This window comes from Pogona vitticeps, chromosome 1 (genome assembly GCF_051106095.1).
Source record: "Pogona vitticeps strain Pit_001003342236 chromosome 1, PviZW2.1, whole genome shotgun sequence".
NCBI classification, from domain to species: Eukaryota; Metazoa; Chordata; class Lepidosauria; order Squamata; family Agamidae; genus Pogona; species Pogona vitticeps.
In genome coordinates, this window is record NC_135783.1 from 30,605,073 (window position 1) to 30,620,758 (window position 15,686).

The following is a 15,686-nucleotide window of genomic DNA, read 5'->3' on the forward strand; positions in this document are numbered from 1 at the left end:
CATCAATCACTGAATGATGTCTGGCCAGCTAACAGTTTTCTTGAAAAGCCACTTTGAGCCGTGGATGATGGGCTGATATTTTAATTCTCATTCAGTAAAGTAACTTTCTAGGAAGTTTTCTTGCCCAAAATTCAGCCTCATTCTTTTCACATTGCCTATGCCTTCAGGTATGAATCTTCTTGAAAGTCCGGCAGTTCCACAAGGAAGGAACAAAATCAGACTCGGGGAACTCCAGTCCTCTGCTACATAGCATGTTTTCCATATAGGCTGGTGTGGAGCCAAGAGAAGCTGAACAAAACCACAGCAAACCACTATACAGTAACTCCTATACAAGGCCTATATGCAATGGCACGTTGGAACAAATAGTATCATTAAGAAAATCCAATATTAATCTCACTGGAAAGCCAAAAGGTAACCCATTTTTTTTCAACCATCTTCACATTAATGTGTAAAAAATCTTACAGAGGAAACCTTGTTCTTCTGGACAACCATGATCCGGCCAATCGGTGTATTGCAAATGCCACACTGTCTTCTCCTGTCCTAACAAAAGATGCTTGACCTTCAGACCTGTTGTGGCATAGCAGCCAGAATCGGTGCGGAATTTGGTGGTCACTTTGAACTTCCCGTAAGTGGCTGAGCTGTGCTTTGAACCAAGTTTTGGCCAGTAACGATGGCTCTTGGTTCTTCCTCTTTCCTGTTCCGCAACAAATGGAGAAGAAAGGGAAATGAGCACCATTTTGCCATTAGGAACACAGTTACATGAAAGAAAGAACCAGTTATTTGGATAAATCAAGCACAGAGTCAATGCAGTGAAGTGGTTACAAAGGTTGGGATAGCTAGATTCAACTCCCCAAGAGGTTCACTGCATGACTCTCAGCCATTACTGCCCCTCAACTAACCTACGTCATGGGGTTGCCATTACGAGAAAATGCACAACATAAATTTTCCAGGTTTCTTTGGAGGAAGGAAATGATAAAAATATAATAAATAAGCCTATGTTCCATTTTGTTCTTTGTAGAAGTGAAAAATTAAGCCTTAAGAAATTAGAATCAATACATACGGAATTCACAGATGTTCATGTATTCAACACATGTGCCAAGTCCTGTCAGATAAGTTTGAAGGACCACAGGGCTGAACACTAATGAGGATACGGTAGCAAATATAAATGAAGGAAAGCCAGCAGAGTGTAGAGCAAGGGGTGGGCAAACCCATGGCTGCCACGTAGCCTGAACATGCACCTTACTACCCACACATTCCCTTTAAAAAGTAACTACACATACATATATGTGTGCTAAAAAGTCCTTCAAAGGGTCATGGGAGACAATTCTAACCCCAATACTCTGCCCTCACTCATTTTTTGCCACTAGAAGACACAGGTGGACTTTCTCAGTATTTTTGTAAAGTTCCCTTTAAGGTGCATGGCTGTGTGCGTACACACTACATCCCTCCACGCATCTCTCCCCCTCTTCTGTACACTCAAAGCGAGCATTTCCAGCCCCTCCGGTTCCTGCATCGGGGCTGGAGTCACACACGAGAGATGTGGAGCCCTGCCCAGTGGGGCTGAAAATTAACGGGAACATTGGTGGGATGGGTAGTCATGGTTCCTGGACCTCTAGAAACTGCCCACCTTGGTGCAGATCATGCTTAGATGGAATTAGACTGGAGTGACCAAGACTGATATCTGTATTTGATTTACTGAGTAACTTTGAACAAGTTGTTCCTTTTCAGCCTGATCCACCACCTCATGGAGGAAGAGAGTGAAGAATAGTGTACATCACATATACCACTCTAGAGTGACTTCTCCTCCCATCTCTCCCATGGACCATTTTACATGGAATGTATGAGTGGTAATTGCAGAAGATCTGGAAAGCAACATATTGGGAAAAGCTGATGTGCCCAGTTCCTTAAAGCCTCAACTGATGGGCACAAAGAGGTGGCCTTCATCACCTTTCCAACTACCAGGCTGGGAATGGTGCCCCACTTAATGCATTAGCTGCCACTGGGATTAAGTGATGGTGTAAAGTAGAGAATGATTTATAATTAGAGATGGGCATGAATCAGAAAAATTGTGATTCATGATTCGTCAAGGTCAACAAATCACAAATTTATGATTTTTCTCTGATGAATCAGCAAATTGATTTGCCAATTCATTTTACCTTTAGAAACATTAAAACGCTTCCCCCAAGCACCTAGAGACACCAGAGAAGCTTACTCTGACTCTCCTCTACAAGCCCCTGCAAGTCTGGTGAAATCTGGATTTCAGACATCCAAGTTATATACACCCCCCCGGAAAGTTCTTCACAGGTACCTAGGGACAACAAAATCGCAGAGAAGCTTTCTCTAATTCTCCTCTACAATCTCTCCGAGTTTGGTGAAGATTGGGTTTCAGGCTTCCAGGCTATACACCCATAAAGTGAGTGACCCCGGGAAAGTGCACTTTAGCAACTGGCTTGGAAAAATCCATTCTTCACCAAACTTGGAGGAATTGTAGAGGAGGGTCAGAAGAAGCTTCTCTGTAGTTTTGTTGTCTCTAGGAATCTGTGGAGAACTTTCCTGAAGGGGACTCTCTGTGGGCCTATAACTTGAACACCTGAAACCCAATCTTCACCAAACTTGCAGAGCTTGTAGAGAAGATCAGGGGAAGCTTCTATGCGGTTGTGGTGTCCCTAGGTGTCTGGGACAGGGTGTATCATAGCCCAACAAGTTGATAAATCACAAAAAAAATTATTGATCCATATTTGTTGAAGGCATCGATTTAGATGAAAATGAATCAACGAATTAGAAATTTTTGAATAATTTTCCAGTTCATTTTTAAATCTATGCCCATCTTGATTCATAATCTTAAAATTATACTTGTGTCTCATATGGATGGGTGGGGAAGCATGCTAGTGAAAAAAAGGAAAGTGAGGGGGAAAATCAACACATTTGAATTGCAGTGTGGGAGGAAAGTTTTCTGAACACCATCGAATGGCAGAAAGACAAATAAGTGGGTTCTGGATCAAATCAAGCCTGAACAACTCTAGTAGCAAAATTGACTAAGATAAGGGTATCATCCTTTGGATATATCATGAAAAGACAAGCCTACCTGGAAAAGACAAGAATACTGGGAAAAGCTCAAGGCAGCAAGAAAAGAGGAATATAACTCAGCAGAAGGAACCTACGGTGTTTAGTCTGCAAGACCTGAAAAGGGCTATTAAAAGGATCTTTTTGAGGCCACAAATTCATAGGGTTGGTGTAGGTCAGAATACAAGTCACAAGTATGTCATATTTGTGTAGAGACTGGCCTGATTTAGATGATGGAATGACTGCAGAATAACATGTAACATGCCACAAATGATGTGGAGTGCTCCAGTTAGGTAAGGGCTACAGTGTGCTTTTACAGCCATATGGCACTGTGTGGCATGTATCACAGATGTGTTTTGTTGCAAGGAAATGACTGGCAACCACACAATTCAGCCAACCACCTTAGGGCATCATTTTGTCATCTCTCAGAAAACAATTGAGAGAGGCTGATGGGGAAGCTGATACTGTTTAGTTGCTCCCGCTTGAATAGAGGAAATCTTGCTTCCAGGCATGCTAGGACGTAGAATTATTCCAGGGTGATCTTTTAATGTAGACTATGCATTCAAATTGCCATTACTCTGAGAAAAAGTACACCATCTCAGTGCAACCCCCCCCCCCCCTTGTTGTTTGTATAGGTCAGAAAAAGAAGCCCTAATATGAATGCATGCATAAAATCACAATTTGGGTCATAAGACAGGCCCACCGTCAGCTGCTGTTTAGCAGAAGGCTTTCTCCATAGTCAAATTATTCTGTAACAGTGCATTTAATGGACTCTTGCTCCCCCTTCTGAACAGCTGATAATGGCAAATATTTAAAAGGGGAAAAATTGGGCCACACATTTTAAAAAAGAGAACAGCTATCCCAATGTGCTTGTAAAGGCACAGTCATTCTGGACTGCATGCAGAGGTGGTTACTGGCATGTGTTTTACAGCACAATGTAGATTTTTGGAATTACAACCAAAGGAACTATTTTCCTTGGCATGAGATTAGAGATTAAAGAGACACAAAAAAACCACTGGATACACAAGGGGAACAACAGCTTTTGGTCTCTTTATAGCTGATAAGGATCCTAGTATGCAGAGATGGCTTTGGATGAATGGAGAATGCCATTCTTTCCAACATAGTGGCAACTTAGTGTTCCCAGGACTCACTGGAATGGTATTTGCTTTGTTTGGCAATACACTATCTTCTAAAAGTGTTCAACTTCCATTCTTATACCTCTGGCCAGCTGAATGCTCGAACATTACAATCAAAGTTGGAGGAGTTGAGTCATGCCTGGCAGAAGTTCAAAGGATTTTTTTTTTAAAAAAAAACAAAAACAAATATCAAACAAACCCACAAACAAAATCCAAGACTAAAGAGATGTGAGGTGGGAGGAGAGGCTAGCAAAGACAAGTAGACAGTTATGGTGGAGCCTTCATGCATCACAAAAACACACAGAGAGAGAGAAATTTAAACCTCCATAAGAGTACCCAAGATAATACAAGGTCTGATCACAGAGTTCTCAGTGTTGCCCTTTGATAAGAAGGCACAACGATCAAAAGCATCAATAGAAAGCAGGCTCCAAAGCTTGAAGAAATGGATAAGGAAGGAAAACCTCAGATAACTAGGTGTCTGCGAGCAACTGAATATTTTCAGCATGAACAATGAGAATAGACAAGGGGGGTCAAGTGGCAGCTTTGCTTGTGTGAATCAGAGCCAGCAAAAGCTATTTTTCTAGCCCCATCTCTCACAAACTCCAATTCAGCAAGGCCACAGGGAATTCTGGAAGCTGTAGTTTCCATATTCCACCCCTCACACCAAGACAGGTCACAAAATGCAGCAATTGCTGCAACAATCAACAACTAGGAACTGAAACGGGAAATATATTATTCTCATGTTGTGAGTGCTGTTTCTTGACCTTGATTGGGTATCACTTGTGTAAAAGAAGAATGCTTCCCTAAACAGGCATTCAGCTGGACCGATATAACAAGACAAATGTGTTTCAATCAGCAGTGTTGACCTAAGATTGGAAAATCCTGTGTTCAAATCCTTCCTTAGCCATGCAGCTCACTGGATGATTCTTTCTCAGCTAAAGGTAGTGGTGGAGAAGGAAGAACATACAGGCCTGGGACAAGCCAAGGGCTATTTGCCTCTCATTAAACAATAGGTCAGTGTGGGGACTTCCCAACTTGACTTCCAAGAAGCTGCTGAATAATATATCCTAGTATTCCTGACCATGTTGGTTGAAGCACTGGGTAGCTGTATTTCAGCAGGTTCTGGGAACCCAAGTTTAGATGCCACTGGCTTTCCATGATGTTTCTATGGAGGCTGTATGTCTCCCATCACCGGTTTCAGTCTCTCTAGAAAGGAAAGGCCTTCTTCCCAGCTGGTACAGCATTACTTTACACAGAAACAGCAGCTGGTGGTTTCCGGCCATTACATACCTCTTCTGCTGTCACCATAGCTATCACATTAACCCCTTCTTCCCACACCATTTGCCAAAAATCATGGCAGGTTTGGGGTAGAGGTCCTTGTGTGGCGATGTAGTGCCATTCTTCTCCACCTACGGTAACCTGGAAGACAGAGAGAAAAACACAGGGAAAGAAAAAGAGAGAACGACTGAAATGACAGCAACCACTGATTACGTTCCTGTCACAATCACATACCTCTGTCTCGGTGACCCATAGCATCTCTTAAACTAAAATTATATAAATAAATTTTATTTACTTTTAAAATATTTTAGAATATTTTAATTTAATGTGTGACTGAAACTCATCCAGCCTGGCTGTTGTTACTGATATGCATATAATGTTCTCCTTTAATTACGATATTTTACATCACTCAAAAGTTCAGAACAAGGAGTACAGTGGACCCTCGACTTACAGACGGTTTGACTTACAGACTTTTCGAGTTACAGACTTCTCTGGCCGCAAAATTTAGATTCGACTTGCAGCCAGAGAATCAACTTACAGACCAGAAAAAAACCAAAATGGAACAAAAATAGAATAAAAACTGCCAGCTATGGGATTAATCGGTTTTCAATGCATTGTAGGTCAATGGAGATTCGACCTACGGACTTTTCAACTTGCAGCCACCATTCCAATACAGATTAATTCCGTAAGTAGAGAGTCCACTGTATCTTCTTGTACATGTGTGTGTGTCTTGCCTTGAACTCTGAATAAGGCAGAAATGTGAGCAAGATGCAAGTTTAATAAATAAAGGCGTATGCATGTCACACAGTGTTTTCCACCCAAATAGTTAAGAGGCTCAACTTTTGCTTATATTCAGAGAAAGCCACTAGAACTAAGAGAACTGAAAATGGCCAAGGCTTTTACACTGACATTCTCCAGTATTTTAATAGTTATCATGGCCACATAAATTAGAGGAAACAGACCTGATTCTGTCACATACAGCAGCATCCCACAATAGTGCTCAAGTATAGCTCAGTGGCTTAGGTATCTGCCTATGAGGCCAGAGGTTGGGAGTTCAATTCCCACTGTTTCCCTGATAGGGGCTAGGCTTGATGACCCATGGGAATCCCTTTCCTGCTCTGCTGTTCTAAAATGATGATTATATACAGTAGCAGCTGGACATGAAGAACTCCTATGTGACTTAAAGGTTAGTAAAGGTTCCTCCTGACATTTGGTCTAGTCGTGTCCGAGTCTAGGGCGCGGTGCTCATCCCTGTTTCCAAGGCATAGTGCCAGTGTTTGTCCAAAGACAGTTTCCGTGGCCACGTGGCCAGTGCAACTAGACATGGAAGGCTGTTACCTTCCCACTGAGGTGGTACCTATTTATCTATTCACATTTACATGCTTTCGAACTGCTAGGTTGGCAGGAGCTGTGACAAGCGACGGGAGCTCACTCCGTCATGTGGATTTGATCTTACGACTGCTGGTCTCATGACCTTGCAGCACAGAGGTTTCTGCAGTTTAACCCGCAGCACCACCACGTCCCATTACGATGTGACTTACCATGTTTATTTTATATGATATATTATTAGAAATTTCAGAGCTTATTAAAATCAGGAAAAATAAATCAATTGTAAGGAGTTTCAGAATCGAGATTTCAATGTTTTGAGTGAAACATAAAAAGAGAAAAAAGTTGTATGCTGATGAGGTATAAGAATGCATAGGCTGGAAATGGAGAGTAACCTACAAACAGAACCAGCAGAATCTTGATAACCAGGAAGAAAGTTTAATGAAATAGCAGACAACCTAACGAAAGCCTGCCAAGTGTAGGAGTCTAAGGCAAAATCTACGTGGAATGTTATGGGAGTTATGCTTTGTCTGCTCTGTTGTTTTGTCTCTTTACCCAAGGCATGAAGAAGATGCCATAAATAGTCTAGAGGGAGTGCACTGCCTGGATCATGGCAGCACTCTACTACCCTGACTGCAGGATATTAAAAATTGACAACTGGGCAAAAACCCACTCGCTGTGTGACTGAGGTAAAATGTGCAGACGCAATTTCACCTTCTGAGTGAAAGAACATCTGCTTGGCTTCTGTAAGAGCCACTTGGAGTGAGAAAAGCAATGGGCTGGCAGCACAAAGAGTGGTATCCTACTAAACCCCAGCACATGTTCCTACATGTGCTACAGAACAATGTGCATACGTCCAATACTGACATACAAGATGAAATATGAGCTCTTAAAACTGGTTGGGGGAAATTCTTTCTCGGCCCTTGCCTCCTGATGGGGAGAAATTATGCTTTCAGAAATGATACCCCTCCCACAAACGGATGAAAAATGTTAGATTCAGTAATCAGTCATCCAAGCCAAAGCAGATAGTGCCAGAAATATCCAGTATCTTCTATCCACCAGGTCTTTTGGCAAGACTCTGATAGGATTCTGATTTAGAAAGGTGTTTTACCTCAGCAAGGGTTTCACATTATAAATTATGACCAAATGGCTCTTGGAACTCAGTAGAGCTGTCTTGCGGTAAGATATGGTTATAATTTAAAAAAAATATTTTGACAGGCACTGAAAAACAATAATAAAAGCAGCCTCACTCAAATTTTATCCCAAATAATAAAGCAACACAACGAACTGCTGAATAGCAATGGGGAATTGTTTTCTTCAGTTCCAAATTTGAAAAGTATTTTTGCAACATTGTGAACAGTTAGACATAGAAGGCAAATAATTTTATGTTGATGGCTTGTGTAGTATTTAAAGACTATGAAACTATGGGCTAACCCAATTTGTTTACCAGTAGACATACAGAATCAAGGGGACTGTGGTAAGTCAACACTTGTGAAACTGAATCTAGATTCCCTTTCACTTCAGAATTTGCCCTGTCAGGGACTCACACAATACAAAATTGTACGTATCTACTTGAAAGAAAGCCTTTCTACCAAAAAGTATGTCTTTCAGAGGTAAATAGGGCTAAACAGGACCCAATCCCTGGTAAATAGAGAACTGCACCGTAGCAAATGTTTATTTGGCAAGATGGACTGAAATTAATGAGACTTAAGTGTGTTGTGACTAATTTCAGTGCATCTAATTTATACATGATTAAATTTGGATGCAAACCTTTGCCCTTAAAACAACTGCTTGATAAATCCCAAGTAATAATTATGTTTCAGTAACAACAGGTGAGGCATAGACTATACAGTGGTGCCTCACAAGACAATTGCCTTGTGGGACGAAAAACCCGCAGGACGATTGGTTTTTCCAATCGCTATGGTGCTTCGCAAGACAGTTTCTTCTATGTCCATGCTTCGCCAGACTTTTTCTTTCTTTCTTTTTCCGAGACTGATGCCTCGCAAGACAAATAAATTTCATTCATCTTGCGAGGTTCCATAGGGAACCTCACAAGATGATTTTTTCGCAAAACAGCAATTCTCGTGGAACGAATTACATTCGTCTTGCGGGGCACCACTGTACACTTCAACAGCTGAGGTCACGACAGAGTGACTGAGCCTGCCCATTGAGTCACAGAGTTCATATCACTGCATAGACATGAGCTTGGATCCCTCAGAGTTCAAATCTAGCACCCATATCCCTAAAATCCAGAGTTTCTTCTCTCTCTCCATTGCTCCCCTCCCACACAACCATTTGTTACCTTTATGTGTGAGGCATTGATGTAGCCTGTATTGTTTTCTTTGGTTGGTACCAGCTCCACTCGGTTCTCCTCATACGGAACTACTTCTCTGACACGGTTACGCTCTATGTTATCTGGGAGCATCGCTGTGGTACACACCCCATCTGCTTTCTTCTTTGGAATTTGCTCATATTCAGTGAATACCATTTCTTCTTCCAGTTTTTTTCTCAGGAGTCTGCACTATTATTTTCATTTTTTTTTAAGAAGAGGAAAAAGAAAATGTTCTATGCAACAGCAGCTCCATATAAGATATTTGTCCTAGATAATGGAATGAATCTATGTGATAAACGCAGCATATTAACTATATAGCTGAAATCCTGTTGCTTAGCATAGTAAACCATACTAGATTAGGTATATTAAATCAGTGGTGCTTTGATGTGTCAAATCTTACATTCATTCCACTGATTCAACTGGTTCTACTTGAGCTGCTATTTACTTTAGTGTAGTAAGTCACAACTAGAGTAGGCTCATTTGAATCAATGGAGGATTGACTCACCAAATCCTCACTAATCAAAGGGCCTACTTTAGTTGCAACTATCTATGCTAAGAAACAGGACGTCAGCCTGTAAGGATTACATTGCGACTGCTTGTTCATTTCAAATTAATTCATAAATCAGAATAATATCCCATGGATTCAGACATTGTTCTATCACTGGGTTCTACTGTATCAGTCATGAGGGAAATACTTTCAGTGGCCTTCTAAATAGCGTTAACTGCCATCTCTTCCACATTAATGGAATTAAATATTTGCCAATTAAAAAACAAATAAGTGTTATTTCAATATAGGTTTCCTAGACAGTAGTTTCAGGTTGACAATACTCATTCATGAAAAATCTAAAAAAAACAGACATGAAGGAAATGGGGAGACATTTGATTCACGTGTTGATAAGAATGTAACCAAATCTGCATTTCCTAAATCAATAAGCGAACTGTAACACAGTTTTATATATATATATATATATATATATATATATATATATATATATATATATATATATATATATATATATATATATATATATATATATATATATATATATATATATATATATATATATATATATATATATATATATATATATATATATATATATATATATATATAAACAATAAATAACCTAAATAGTCCATAAGGATAATAGTTCCAAAGTATGGACTCCTCTAATTGGAAATCTGTTGAGCAATCTAATACAAGGCCTTTCTTCTGACAATGGGACTTAGGATAGCTTACAGATCATTAAAAGAGAGAAGAATTAATTTGTGATGCATGAGTTAGTTCTGCTGACGATCAGATGAAGATTATCAACCAAGGTAGCAAACAATGTCTCAATCTTTTGACCAGGTCAGGTTCTTACAACCCTTATCTCTGGACAGCCAAACTATCTTAGAATGCATGCTCCTTGGAAGTAACCATGTGTTCGTTCACCTTGCACTGAAAGGGAAGATAAGATTTTGTGGTCAAAAACGGGAGACTCTGATACTGTTGCAGGTTGTTAGATGAAGTAACATACTCTATCACCCAGGGCTGTTGGGAGGACAAACCACTACACCAGTCATCTATATCTGTGACCTTGACAGAAAGGTGTGATATATCAAACAAGTTTTCAAAACCTTCCTCTCTGTAGCCAGTGATTTGGAAGCCAAGTGTTATCGGGACTGCACTGTATGTTTACCTTCTTTTGAATACTTCAGCAGCAGCTGTCGCTGACAGACACCAAAACAGTACTCTTTGTTTTCTAAGTCTATCCTTACCCGCTCATCCATTGGCACCTTGGCTCCTTCATCCTGGCTGTCCTCAGGCACTGGAACTCGAGCAACTGAGAGACCATTGAGCGCTGCCAACATCAAGGGCCTCTTCTGGGCCTCCAGGCCTGCCATCTTCTGTTTCTCTAGATACTTTTGGCAAGAAAAGGCAGGCTTTCATCTCGGGGTGATTAGAAATCATGCCAGCAGAATGTTGGAATGTCTTTTTAATCTCCCACAAAATCTACAATGCCAGTTGAGAAGGGGAGATGATTGCCATTAACAGAACAAAGCTAAACACATTTCCTAGCTGTTATGTTATTTCCCTGGGCGGGAGATACTGGGATGTTCCTACATGAGTTCAGAATTTTAATTTCAAAGGAATGGTCCCAAGACACAGAGGGCTTCTCATCAAACACAGGGTGTCTCTCTCTCTCTCTCTCTCTCTCTCTCTCACACACACACACACACATGCACTCAAAGAGAGAGAAAGGTGTCATCCTCACCAGAAAGGTGGTGGTGGGGGCAACATTTAGAAGTGCAAAATGAGAGTTTTGCCAGCCTTGAGAGGATATTTTTAGCACATTTCATTATGCCTCTTTCCACTTCCAAACTGGGGTGCAGAAACAAAGAGTATCAGCAACTTTCCTTACAAGTGAAGGCAAACAAGACAACACGGCCACGTGTGTGCCTCTTTCAGTGCTCCCCTCCCCAGCTGCAAAAAAAATGTTTCAATGGAAGCAAACTACGGATGAAATACCTCTTCTCCCCCATTTTAGTTCAGCGATAGCCTGTTCCTGCCTTCTAAATACATGAGCTGTAAAAGAATTACTAAGTAGCATACAGATTCATTTTACTTGGAGTTACAGAATTCAGTGTGTACATTTAATAATAAAAGAAAGACAACTGGGATCTACAGTATTATCCATAAAAAAAAACCACTATTGTGTAGAATGGGAGTGGGTGATCTCCAGGGAGCCTTGTCTCTTGTCCCATGATCCCAGCCACCCAGAAACTTTTCTTACAAAAATGGCAACTTTTTAAAGTGAAAACAACAACAACAACAACAACCACCAACAAAAAACAAAACCCACCTTTGTGTCTTCTAGTGGCTAAAATACCTTTTTTAATCTGAGGTTGTATGGGGCAGCTAGGGGAGCTTCGACCCCTGAAAACATGCCAGAAATTTTTTCTCCATTAGAGGTCACAAGAGGACTTTCTGAGCCATTCTTTTTCCCGGGGTAGGGGAAGAGGGGTGGGGTTGTGGGTTGCTGCACTTGAGGACTATGTTGGGTTGCAGATGGCCCACCCGTGCTATAGGTGGGCAACATACAAATCTCCTTTTGTGATTTGTTGTTACCTATTATGTCTTGAGTGTACAGAGGCTGCTAAAGCATGAAATCAGAATTAAAGGTGACATTTTTATGGCTGTTAGCCGCCTAGAGTGGTCCGTGCGGACCAGATAGGCGGGGTATAAATCAAATAAAATAAAATAAAAATAAAAAAATGAACCGCAGGTTCCTTGGTTTATGCCAGTTTGGACAATGGCCGAACAGGTATTCTATGGTTCAGCGCCCCATCCCCTCTGGTGGGCACCCAGCTCAGCAGAAGTGCCCCAGGATTCCCTGCCCCACCTCCTCGAGGCACTGCCTTGGAGTGAGCACCACCACTGATCAGCCAGTGTCTGAACGGGCATGAGCCACCAAACCAGTGGTTCATGTCCATCTCTCATCAGAATCAATTTATAAAACTGAGTCCTAATCAGTCAGTAACCTGAATTCTAATCAGGTAGAGCAGAATATCTAACACACACACACACCCCAGTTTCTCACTGCATGTCTGGAAATTAAAACTGTTCTATGGCTTCTTAACTACCATCAGTCCCGTGTCATGTTAATTTAGTTTTACATGCCTTAGAGCTTGGAGCACAACTGGAAGGTCTGAAAATCTATCTAGCAGAAGAAAACTGATTGTGGTGCATAACATTCATGTACCTTGAAATATCTCCATTAAATCATCAACATTTTTCTTTAAAATTACGTTTCTAATCAATATGATTTCTACTGCAGGTTCTCTTAAAAGTAACATTCTAGATCCCAATATTTTACCCAGGTTGTATGTTTACAGAAAGGCATCACCCATCCTTTAAACGAGCTTAAAAAGGCCCTTATTTTCTAATAGTATAAGAGACACCTTTTCCCATATCAAAATATTGTTATAACTCAGAGACATCAACATCCTTTTAGAACAGACACTTACCCTCATCTCTCTTTCTATTATGCTGTCTTCATTAGTGAACATTTCAGAGACAGGCCTCTCCTTCACTGGCTCTTTCTTGACTCTTTCCTTGACACTCGTGAGGTCTGGCTCTGAAATCGATGGGCCGAGGGAAGGCCCATTGAGCCCAGTCTGATCAGTCCGAGAGATGCTAATTGCCTTCGCAGGCCCTGGCCTCATGGCCCTGGCTCGAGACATAGCCAAGAGGACGTTGACCTGATCATTCCGCAGGGCTCCGTTGCTAATGCTCTTCCTCGGACCAGGATACTCAGGTGGAGGTTTATTTGGTATTCTTGCCAAGGCAGCTTGTAGCTGAGCACTGTACTCCATATTTTCATGCAGCGTGGTCACCGAAGGGACAGGGTGGGCAGCTTCCTCCTCCTCTTCGCTCTCGCTGCTGTGAATCAGCATGGTGGCATCTGAGAAGGTCTTCTTGTGGTGGTAGCACTGGAACTGCTGAACCTCATGGGCCCTCTGCGCCACCTCCTCCGGCTGCACCTGCTCGCGTAAGGTATTCCTGCGTGGCAAGGGTGCATTCATGCTCTTTAGAGCCATGGCTTCCATACCACGGACCATGTTGCTGATCACTTCCAAACTGTGGCGCTTGTTGACTGCAGCATGATGTTTCACAGCCATGAGGGGTTCGCTAACCTCTTGCAGAGACTGGTGGACAACAGGAGAGCTATCCTCTTGGAACGTCTTCACCAAAAGCTGGACTTTCCGTGTGACCAAGTCAGGGCTGCTGCCACTCACATACTTCTGACGGTGACTTGCGAGGTCAGGGGTGCTGGTAGCAGGACGTGGCCTGGGATAGGGCGGGGGTGGCCGGGGAAGATAGTTCTTGAGTACATGTGCTGTGCCAGATCTCTGACTATTAGGGAGCTGCATGTTGGTTAGCTCTGGCGTGCTGACCGTGTGGGAAATGGCAGTGACAGCTGGTTTTGTCTGTGCCATATGCGGGTTGGGGTTGACTTGCTCAGAAGGAGCAATATGTTTTTTGTAAGTGCCCTGAGGCCCATATGTAATGGTGTACTGAGGTCTCTCCCGAATCTCTGGCTGGCTGTATACAAGGTCTTTAGGCTGGTTGTAAGCATGAGTGTTTCCAATATTGAGGTTCCTCAAGGACTGGCTTTGGCTATCCATGTGAATGACCCCTCTCTTTTGTCTCATGACAGTTTCATAATCCGGTGTTGGCCTGTAGGAGGGCACAATGATCGCGCTATGTCTATGGCTTGGGATGTAGTCTGCTCTCATAATGTCACTTCCAGGGATGCTGAGGTTGGAAGACACCGGAGAAGCTTGGATGAAGTTCTGAGAGTGGTTCAGGGAGTTCATACTCTGGGCACTACACACGCTCCCATTCGGGACGTTGCCGTTCACGTAGCTGAAATCCATTGCAGATCGGTCCAAGCTAGTCTGAGATCGGCAGTAAAACATTTCCTCATTCCCAAGAAAAATGCTATCTGTGGACAGAAGGAAGAAACCACTGGAAAATTTAATGACGGAAGAGGGCAAGATAATGAATATGGCAAATAAGATTTAGAAACATTTGCAAGACTGTATCCCAATTTGAAGTGTAGCAGCTCTGTCTGCAAAAGCACGGTTTCCTCACTGCCAGCTACAGAAGAGAAAGAGGCCCAAAGCATCCATGGGGTTCACCATAGTCAGAAACAAGAATGTGCTTCCTCTTTCACTAAGAACACATGATTTCCTCTTCCGTTATGAAAATATCATTAAGATTGCAATCGTACAGGCTTCTGCAGGCACAGAAACTCTTAACAAACACACAGGGAGCTCCTATGTCTAAAATTATTTCCCAGTATATGCAGGATCTCTATATGCAGTATGTAATTTTTTTATTTACTCCACACTATTTCATCTCACAACTATGAAGCTAGTGGAGGGCAGTGTAAGAGGGCAGAGTTTCAGCCTAGGACTGGAGAACCATGAAACTCACTGGGTGTCTGTGGGTCAGTCATTCTCTCCCAGCTTGACTTACCTCACAGGGCTGCTGTAAGGGCATGAATGGGAAAGAGCATAACCAAGAAAGCTGACTTGAGCCCTCTGGAGGAAAGGTATGATACAAATGCACTGGGGAAGGAGAAGGGCTGGATAAAACACCTGCGCCCTGGGAAGGGTCATGCATGTAATTCTGTCCATTTCTGGGTCACTGCTGGAATGTGGACTCTAGTAAGTGTTGAACAAGGTAATGCAGCTCCTGAGAAATGACAGGTTCCTCGTCTCTCCTTCAGGGCAGAAGTGCTGCCCTGGAACCCTCATGCCCTTTCTTCTACATTCAGTATGAGATATAGTAATATTGGCCTAGATTACACCATTACTGATTAAAGATTAGATCAAGTTTTAAACAGCTTTGAACAAAAACATATGCTATATAGTGTTAATAATTGTTACTGTCAACATACCTTGTGAATTGTGAGCTTCAGTATAGTGTTCTCCACACTGGACATGCATAGGAGGCAGAATATACGGGTGCTGCCTTGGCTAAAAGATAAAAAAAGAAA

General features: G+C 42.0%; 1 protein-coding gene across 1 annotated transcript in view; it reads right to left on the minus strand.

The window, feature by feature from the left end:
- PTPN14 (protein tyrosine phosphatase non-receptor type 14) overlaps nt 1-15,686 on the minus strand; it is a 155,155-nt gene that overhangs the window by 11,157 nt on the left and 128,312 nt on the right. The window contains exons 12-17 of the mRNA XM_020808676.3: nt 15,588-15,666; nt 13,147-14,627; nt 10,897-11,040; nt 9,106-9,324; nt 5,490-5,618; nt 463-694 (exon numbers count right to left, since the gene is read on the minus strand). Coding sequence (XP_020664335.3) covers nt 463-694; nt 5,490-5,618; nt 9,106-9,324; nt 10,897-11,040; nt 13,147-14,627; nt 15,588-15,666 — 2,284 coding nt within the window. The remainder of the gene's footprint in view (nt 1-462; nt 695-5,489; nt 5,619-9,105; nt 9,325-10,896; nt 11,041-13,146; nt 14,628-15,587; nt 15,667-15,686) is intronic.